Raw genomic sequence first — 9,606 nt, 5'->3', positions numbered from 1 at the left:
CGCCACAGAATGCACTCTCTCTATATATATCTCTCTCTCTCTCTCTCTCTCTCTCTCTCTCTCTCTCTCTCTCTTTCTCTCTCTCTCTCATAGGTCACAATGTATGAGGACAGGTATGTATATTTAGAACCACACTTAAGAGAGATTGTTTTGTCACTATGTCAGACATTCTAGCCTTCACTGGCACAATGAAATCTGAATGACTCATCTGCAAAGGCATTTTGGTTGTAGAGATCCTGTTTACCAGCATCTAGTTCATGTTTAGGTTTATTTAATGTGCTGTTATGAACACTGTTTCGTTACTTGAACAAACATTCTTAAATTATTTCATTCATTCTATAGTTGGATGGGCTCATTGAGTTTACATGCACAAAAATATTCTGATACCACTCAAAATTTAGTAGATTCCAGTTAATATTCTAGTTTCTTAAGTCTTAGTCTAAATCTTAAGACATCTGCAATGCAGTATCCCTGTGTTAATCTAAATTTTAGACCTTACTCTTAATTCAGTGAGGATTCATTAAATTACAAACGTGGCAGTAAAGACATTTATAATGTTACAAAAGATTATTACACAATATTATTGTTTTTATGGTATTTTTGATCAAATAAATGCATTTTGGGGAGAATTGTACTTGGTTTTTTTTTAATGGTATGAATATTTTATGTATGGTATGAATTATTTTAAATGGTAGCGTAGCCAAACAAATAGTAATTCTAGTTACTAACTTTAAACTCAATATAACCCTCAACCTTTTATATAGAGGACAGGTGTTATCTGTGGTGCTGATCTACTTTCTGTTGGCAGGGTGCTGGAATTGCTAACAGCGACAGACCCAGGTCTCATAAAACTTGATGAGGCCAAATCAGATCAGCTACTGGGCCTCATCAACAATTTTCTACTGTTTATCCGCTCACAGATCCCCATCGCTAAGAGGCTGCTGAAGAGCTGTGAGTAACTGTCAACAGCACATAAAATTGATGATCATTTGCATGAACAATTTGCAGCAAATGAATGTTACTTTTTTAATTCACTGACAAACAAACTACAATAGAGTTCCATATTCTTTCAAATATATAAACCATAAGGGGACATTCACACAGAATGTGTTTTTTTTTTTTTTTGCTTTGAAAAACCGCAACCCATAGGAAGTACAATAAGGGAAATAACGCAAAGTCTCAAGACACTTTTTTATAATTAAACTAGACTGCCTTGTTTGTAGAACACCTTGTCATGCACAAGACACCGCAAAAGATGCGAGACACAACATCAAAGATGTCTGTCTAGCGTGTTTACGTAGAAAAACAATGGAAAAGTGGCACAGTGGAATGGAAAAATGCATTCTCTGTGAACAGGTAGGGTAGTTTTGAACCCATCTTCATTTTGCAGATTCCTCAGAAGTGGTCCTGGACCCTTCCACTGCCCATCCCAAGCTGATTATTTCATCTGAAGGGGACTGTGCCACTTTCACAGATGTATGGCAAGATGTCCCTGAGCATGAGGGACGCTTTGACACCACCCTTAACGTCTTAAGCATCCAATGCTGGGACTCTGGTCTCCATTACTGGGAGGTAGACGTGAGTGGAAAGATCTACTGGGAACTGGGTCTCACCTACCCATCCATCTCAAGAAAAGGCCAAAAGGAGGACTGCTGGTTGGGCCGACATGCTGAATCTTGGTGTTTGGAGTACTTTGACGGAGACTACAATGCTTGGCATGGAGGTACTGCTCATCCTTTGCCCATTTCCACCTGCTTCCATCGGATAGGGATCTTCTGCAGTTTTCCTGGAGGTCTGGTGACATTTTTAGGGGTGGATAGCATGACTCTGCTCTACTCTTTCTGTGCTGGGACATTTACAGACTCTCTACACCTGGCTCTTTGTCCAGGTCATGATCTTCAGGGGACAAACTCAAAACCTATTAGGATCTGTCGATTCTAATCATCTTTATAACTCATACCTCATACTTAAATGCATGTTGTAGAATTTAGAAGATAAAGTAGGCCTTCCTAGCACAGGGTTGTTTGATTTCACTCTGCCTTTGTGTAGATTAGATTTGTTAGTTTGTACTCCAAACTTTTGAACCTTTTAGTGTAAAGCTAACTAGAACTGTAACTGGAAGATATTTGTGTATTTTAAAATTCAAATAAAATGAAGTATTTATCCCAATGTCACACACTGGAAAAAAAGAATAACACGATGACATAAGATTTTTTAATTCATCAGAAGAATTATCTCAAACGTTGCTGGTAGCTCAAAGTACACAACAGAAAACACTGTGACCGTGGCTAATATTTCATGGACATGCTACTGTGGGACACTAATTTTTTCATTGATCCAATCCAAATATTTAAGGACTCTGGTATAGACACCAGGCTTGTTCTTCTCCCCACAATTGTCTCCCCAGCTCACTATACCATAGATATAGTGTGTTTCATTTCTCTCACAGGTTAAAGGCCCACCAGAGTCACCCTGCCACAAAGAGAGTTGAATGTTAATGTTATCATTGTTACAGCAGTGCCATTTCCTTTTAATTATAGTAAACAACATTATACAGTTAAAATGATGACCCACCTGACAGGAGTCTACTCCTCCCTTGAGATAGCCAGCGCAAAACATGCCGTCATCCAGCAAAGATGCATATACTTTATTGCTGGAACAAGCCTCCTGAGAAATCAGCAAAACCTGTGCATCAAGCAAATGCACAGAGCCATACTCTGCTACAGACAGGAAGGAAAAGAGAACAGATTCAGTCCTTTCATAGTTCAACACAAATTCAGAAATAGACATATGGAAACATACACGTCTCTGTGGCTCCCCATCCAGAAATTCTGCATTCTGTTCCATCTGCAAACGGTGCTTTGGGCAAGCAGGCGGCCTTCACAAACTGAGTTTCCTTAGCACATTCTCCATTAGTAGCCTTGAGTTTTAATAGAGCTACACCACAAGAAAGAATAAAAAAAGAAAATACAAGAAAATAAAAAGTATAGACTTAAAGTAGTTTGTTGAGCTTCTCGTGATTTTTATGACTAAATAGCCAGATTAATTGCATGGGATCTAAAAAATAATGTGAACAAATTAACATTTTTGGGGGCTTTTCTTCTGAAGTTCTTATTCTTATCAGGCCTTTATTTTTAAATTCTCATTCCCTTGTCCTTGTCTGTGCTTTTTGATCTTTTTCTGATTTTATGCAGGGGTTTCTCCTGTCTTGTGTGTTTCTGGAAATTCTGCCTAAATAAAGAATCCTACAGCAGAGCTTTTAGATCAATTGTTTTCTTTGTATGAGACACCAACCATACATTATGGGTAGCCTATTCTCTAATACCCAGTTGTACACTACTTATTGCAGTGCATTATGGGTTTGAATGAGTACACTACATAATTTCAACTAAAAATGGCTGACACTCAAAATAGTGCACAATACTATAAGCTGATGGGGACAAGTTTGGCCACAGCAAAGAAAAGGAAACACGACCTTCAAAATAAAAGCCTGATGAGTTGAAGAACAGAAAGCACTAGAAAATCCAAACAAAAATAAAATGTAAAATCTATAACACTGATCATTATTAAAATCCTGTTTGTGCGAATGAATGTCTACATACTCACCAATATCATTGTAGACAACATCAGGGGTCTCCTTGAACTTCTCATGGATGATAGTGTCCTCAACCAGCACAGTCTGATCTGTTTGCTCCTTTTGTATCAAATTTAGTCCTCCCAATATAACTCTGTAATCATGCTTTTTATCACTGTACACACAACAAAAGATAATAAAACCAATATGGTTCATTTTAGTTTTAATGTGAAACTAAATATATTGTTAGGAGAACATTTTCCAGTTTATTAACCACAAAGAAACATTTGAGAATATTGAGATAATGCAGATAAGAAGTCAGATTTAATATTAAAAGTTCATTTAGTTAAATGCAGTGAAATATAAACTGAAGCGGTTAACAGTGATCATGGATTGAGTTTTTGAATTTTTCTGTGCTCATTGGGTGGATTATGTACTTTAATACTGTAGCCTACTAAAGGCCATACTTACATACAGTGGGCAGCAGTCAGCACCCAACAAGGCTTGATAAGGGTGCCTCCACAGATGTGTCTGTACTCTTGGATGGATCCTTTAGGCTTAACCTGTACTGATACTTGCCATGGATGGGCTCCAGGAATAGCTTTAAGACCCCCGTAAATCCGGTTTACTTGTTTTTTCGGCTCAGGTTTACCACAGGTAAGAAAATCCCTTGTTAAAGTATAGTTCTTTGGTAATGTGGTTGGTGGGACAGGAGTAGTGGTTATTTGGGCTGAACTGGTGCTCTCTGGGGTTATGCTGCCATCTGGTAGGTGACATTTGTGGAAACAGTGTAAGTATGAGGTCCAAAGTATGAGGATGTGTATAGATTAGAGTTTGACATTACTATAAACAGCTGGTCAATAAACAAGTTTAATATTAAGTAACTTAAATTTTAGACATAATATTGACAATTAAGACTGGAATACACTACATGACTTTTGCCCTGATTTGTGTCAAGTTGCTAAAAGTCAGAGACAGTCTGCAGATTTTGGGTAGTCAGAGTCGATTTCACAAAAAACAAAACAAAAATGTATAGTGTTTTTTTTTTTTTTTTTTGCTTTAGTCTATGAATCTGTCCAGTCAGAAGATATCAAACATGCCTAATTTTTTGAGCTGAGTTTATCGTTTTCACTTTTCAATTTCTCATTTCAATGTCATTATAATGTCCAGTTTTCTCTGTAACTAATTACAAAGTCATCGAGTGTATAATTCCAAGTGTTTTAAAATTTGTTCCGATTTTAAAAGTTGTGTAGTGTGTTCCAGCCTTTACTCTGTGTTTTTTTTTGCTTCACCACCAAAATAGTTCTAACCAAAACCACAGCAGAATCCACAATTACAAGTCTCCAGGCAAAACACAGCAGTGGCATTGAATGGAGGCCACATTTCACCGAAATGTCTTTGAAGCAACTGCACCTTATATCAGTGTTTTGAACGCATCGGTTGAATAAATGATTCAATGATTCACTCATAAAGACAGTCACTTGTCACCACCTACTGTAACTTACATAGACAATCAGAGTCATACAAACGGTAAAAAAAAGTTCTAGTGCTGAGCATCTCTTAGCAAATGAAATTCAAAAGAACTAACTATTAAATTTAGAATGATAATTAAAATCATTAAAGTGACTATTGATAAAGTTACAGCTTTTGGTTTAAACTTTCAATGGAACGCAACTGGATTATAAACCGTGCTACTGCATTGTCCTCAGTTTTACCAGACATGGCATCTGGGTAATGATGAAGAAGTCTTACCTGTCTTAGCTGGTACGGTTGGTTGGAGAGTAGTTACTTTTGGTGGAATACTGTCTGTGAATGCAGCTGTGGTGGGTCGAGCTTCAGCAGTGGTGGACACCATTTTTATGGTAGTTGTTGCTGTGGAAAAAGTCCAGCATGTGGGTAAAAGCTAAAAATGGAATTCGATGCCGGTTTAGAAATGTTAGATCATGTAATTTAATACATCTACTGGGTCAGAGAGGGTTCAAAGATATGATTCTTGATTCATTAATTCAAATGACTCTAAAGGCCACAGAATCTAAAGGGCTAAAGGCTGCTGTGTTTGTGTTGTTGAGTTAACAGTTCATTGTGGAAAAGTATTAGATTATAAACCACACTGTGTCGTTATCGTACCAGGTGTGGGACATTTTCTGACATCACAATAATCCCATCGAAGTCTCCTGTCCTTCTTTATAAAGCACCATGGCTTCTTATCTCCATCAGGGTTTCTGTAATGAAGGATTTGCAGTTGAGTTGAGGGTTACCATGATTACAAGTCCACTGCTGCTCAAGCCCAGCTGTGTACGTGTGTTTTTGTGCATATTCAGTGTAGTCCAAAAGTCTGAGACCAGATTGAAAATCTGGCATTAAAATAAATTTAAATGAAAGTTTTAGGATTCAAAAAATGCTAAATGTTTTCACATACAATGAATGCACTACTTCTAGGTCAATAATTAATGTGAGTCCTAGGCTTTTAGTCCCCACATGTTTGTAACCTGCAGAAGTTATGCGGTCCCAAGCCTTCACTAGATGCAAATGCCACTGAAGGAAAAGCTCCTTTATCCAGAACGAACTCAGAGTTCCAGTCGAGACACTCATCCCCATCTTCTGTCTCAGACACCTTCCCTCTGTATGACTGTCCATCCCCCTCATAGCAGTCATCAGGGCCTGAGGATACAGTCACAGCACAGTATGATTGTGTGGTCATGTTGTCATGTTGTGAGAAAACCATAAAACAAAAAATATCACAGAAAAGAACCTTTGAGACCCTCATGACAATGTGTCAAATAAAAAGTTCAGATTCATACATCAACTGGTATGGCCCACAGAAAACCACATGGCATTCATGAGTAAAAAAAAATTGTATGATAATGTAAAAAAAAAAAATATATATATATATGACAATAATAATTGTGTAAATTCAAATTTAATTACAAAAAAATTATATTAACTCGACAATTTTTATGGTAGTTGTTGCTGCGGAAAAAGTGCAGCATGTGAGTAATAGCTAAAAAATTGAATATGATTCTTGATTTATTCATTCAAATGACTCTAAAAATGACAGTGTTTGACATTTTTAAAGTCATTAATCAATTTTATAGCAATTTTTTGTTATAAGTATATAATAAAGGTTATAATGTACACTTTTTAAACATGCAATTTGTTTCTTAAATATTTTTATTTGTCTGTAATGTGAACTAAAAAAAAGAAAAGGTATTAAGAAATATGAAAAAGCAAAGTAATAAAAAATAGAACACATTTTTCTCAGTAACAGACAACATTTGACATTTTATAGTTGTTATTTATGTATAAAGTGCCAAAAGAATATTAAAAAATATCTTTTTCACAAACATGCTTTACATTTCTAAAATATGTTTTAAATTCAGAATCTTTTATACACAGAAATTAATCCAAGGAGAGAAATGCAGTGTCTCTGTAATTATACACTCACCTACTTGACAGTATTGTCCACTGTAACCATCGGGACAGATGCAATCAAAATCACCCTCGTCTACAACACATCTGCCGTTATTCTGACAAGGGCTTGGATTACATGGAGCAGCTAAACAAAAAGACACAAATCATAAACAGAGCATATACAACCCACATATCTCCATTGAATAGAAATCTGATTTAGTTGTAGACCAGTTTTACTCTTTGGTCTGAGCATTCTAGAACCAAAACCAAATCAGTTTGTTTGTTAAGAAACAGTGGCTTGGTGCAGCATGAGTTCAGTGCTGTATGTCTTACTTGATCTGCAGTTTGGTGGTGCAAATGGTGGAATACACTTGCACTTATAGTAGGGAGGAGATGGGGTCAGAAGACACAGTCCTGCCCCACAGGTTCCCCTCTTACAAACCCTTTTCCCTAAAACAAGCATCAAATGTTTCTCAAAACGTCAGTGGTCTATATAAATGAGCAGGTGGTGTGAAGTGAACTCATACCTCTCTCGCATCTTCTACCTACAAACTGCTTTGGGCATTTGCATTTGAATTTATCTCTCTTTTCTTCACACTCCCCACCGTTCAGGCATGGATTTGGACTGCATTTTCCTGAATAACCAAAGGGGGAAATGTTTATTTGCCTTTATTTTAGCTGTTTTTAATTCGGTAGAATGTTTGTAATGTTTTGACAATACAATAAAAACAGTAATATTGTGATTTTTTTTATTGTTTGAAGATATTTTAAAACGTAATTTATTCTGTTAATGGCAAAGTTGAATTTTCAGTAGCTATTCAGTGCCACTGGATCCTTCAGAAATAATTCTAATATGCTGATTTGGTGCTCAAGAAACATTTATTATTATTATTATTATTATTATTATTATTATTATTATTATTATTATTATTATTATTATTATTATCAATGCTGAAAACATCAGTGCTGCTTAATATTTTTGTGGAAACCATGCTATTCTTTTCTCCAGGATCCTTTGATGAATAGAACAGCATTAATTTGAAATCAAAGATCTTTTGTATCATTAGAAATGTCTTTACCGTTACTTTTGATTAATTGAATGTGTCCTTCTTCTTAAAAAAAGAAGAAAAAAAACATGCTAACCCCAAATGTATACGGTAGTATACACAATATGAGGAAGAAATCTGATTAATGAATCATACCTAGACCTTGAAGCTCAAACAGCCAATCGTTTGCATCGTCGTCATCATCAGAGTCATCTGAGCTTTCAAACTCAGCCTTCAGTCCTGATATCATAAGTTGTAAATTGGACACTGGACGCAAAGACATATAAATATGGATATGTATTATATTTCAACCCAAAAGGTGACCACTTACTCTCCAGTCTTTCTTTGCCTCTCTTTCCATGATGTTTACCACCAGGCCTCCCATGTTTATCTTGTGGTCCTGGTTTATCATGGTGCCCATGTTTACCATGTTCCTCATGTTTATCATGTTTCTCTTTCTTCAACTGTTGAGAGGTAAGAAACTGCTCAGAAAATTCATTATTTTATCAAGATCAGCTAAATGTGATTGAAATCTGATATTCAAACATTAGACAGTATGAATAAATATTTCATACTGTAATTTGACCTCGACCATGATTTGACCAATTACAAAACAAAACATAATATGTGACCCTGGACCACAAAACCAGTCATAAGGGTCAATTTTTTGACGTATATTATTATACGTCATCTGAAAGCTGAATAAACAAGCTTTCCATTGATGTATGGTTTGTTAGGACAATATTTGGCCAAGATACAACTATTTGAACATCTGGAATCTGAGGGTGCAAAAAAAATCAAAATATTGAGAAAATCGCCTTTAAAGTTGTCCAAATTAAGTCATTAGCAATGCACATTACTAATCAAAAATTAAGTTTTGATATATTTATGGTAGGAAATTTACAAAATATCTTCATGGAACATGATCTTTACTTAATATCCTAATGGTTTTTGACAGAAAAATCGATCATTTTGACCAATACAATGTATTGTTATTGCTACAAATACCCGTGCGACTTAAGATTGGTTTTGTGGTCCAGGGTCATATATAGCATCACTTAATTTTCATCCAGATTAAAAATCTGTTATGTACAACAATGTATTTTAAGAATAGCATGTGGTATATCAGCATATAACTGTTCATACACACCTGTGCAGGAATAATGACAGCACAGAGAAAGAGGAGCAGCAGACACAGCTTGAGATTCATGCTGGCCGTTGGTCTCTGAAGAAGTGACACACTGCAGATCTGCTCTAAATCTTACTTCGCATATAAGGTCAGTGTCCTTTGAGTGTGTGGGTGTTTGTGGGTTTATGTCTATACAAGTGTGTGTGAATGGTTAACAGGCATACAGGTTTCTGTGGGTCTGTGGGTCTGTGTAATGGACAAAAGTCAAACCACTTATTTATGGATTTCTTTAGTTTATCTATACTTAGGTGCAGCAAGTACAGTCTGCTACAATTTTTTTGGTCATTACATGACTCGTACCTTCTATACTTTCAAAATACATTCAAATGTGACTGTCGCATTATTAAGAGATGCTAAATAATTAAATAAGCAGTGATCATATCAGC

The 9,606-nt window shown here is 36.0% G+C and overlaps 2 protein-coding genes across 2 annotated transcripts in view; one reads left to right on the top strand and one right to left on the bottom strand.

Moving 5' to 3' along the window:
* LOC107711427 (probable E3 ubiquitin-protein ligase TRIML1) overlaps nucleotides 1–2,064 on the top strand; it is a 2,965-nt gene extending 901 nt beyond the window's left edge. Inside the window, exons 3-5 of the mRNA XM_016516418.1 lie at nucleotides 94–113; nucleotides 809–951; nucleotides 1,391–2,064. Coding sequence (XP_016371904.1) covers nucleotides 94–113; nucleotides 809–951; nucleotides 1,391–1,941 — 714 coding nt within the window. The 3' untranslated portion in view covers nucleotides 1,942–2,064. The remainder of the gene's footprint in view (nucleotides 1–93; nucleotides 114–808; nucleotides 952–1,390) is intronic.
* Nucleotides 2,065–2,216: 152 nt separating this feature from the next.
* LOC107711426 (hyaluronan-binding protein 2) lies at nucleotides 2,217–9,324 on the bottom strand. Its single transcript, XM_016516417.1, has 14 exons — nucleotides 9,182–9,324; nucleotides 8,363–8,495; nucleotides 8,188–8,271; nucleotides 7,513–7,620; nucleotides 7,319–7,435; nucleotides 7,020–7,130; nucleotides 6,064–6,235; nucleotides 5,702–5,796; nucleotides 5,327–5,446; nucleotides 4,046–4,337; nucleotides 3,607–3,749; nucleotides 2,803–2,937; nucleotides 2,575–2,720; nucleotides 2,217–2,472 (listed from the first exon to the last, which is right to left on the bottom strand). Exons 1-14 carry the CDS (start codon nucleotides 9,239–9,241, stop codon nucleotides 2,308–2,310), a joined length of 1,881 nt encoding a protein of 626 aa, XP_016371903.1. The 5' UTR covers nucleotides 9,242–9,324; the 3' UTR covers nucleotides 2,217–2,307.
* Between the last annotated feature and the right edge of the window lie 282 nt (nucleotides 9,325–9,606).

Source organism: Sinocyclocheilus rhinocerous, unplaced genomic scaffold (genome assembly GCF_001515625.1).
Source record: "Sinocyclocheilus rhinocerous isolate Xijiao unplaced genomic scaffold, SAMN03320098_v1.1 scaffold1829, whole genome shotgun sequence".
Lineage (NCBI taxonomy): Eukaryota > Metazoa > Chordata > Actinopteri > Cypriniformes > Cyprinidae > Sinocyclocheilus > Sinocyclocheilus rhinocerous.
Note: the sequence above shows the minus strand (reverse complement) of the source record. Positions and strands in the feature narration are given on the sequence as shown.

Bases quoted from the DNA above. Each gene is read 5' to 3' on its own strand.
- LOC107711426 (XM_016516417.1), bottom strand. From the start codon at position 9,241: ATGAATCTCAAGCTGTGTCTGCTGCTCCTCTTTCTCTGTGCTGTCATT. The intron at 5,797-6,063 runs GTTACAAACATG...CCTTCATTACAG, and splicing joins GGACCGCATAACTTCTGCAG to AAACCCTGATGGAGATAAGA. The intron at 5,447-5,701 runs GTACGATAACGA...CTTTTTCCACAG, and splicing joins CAGAAAATGTCCCACACCTG to CAACAACTACCATAAAAATG.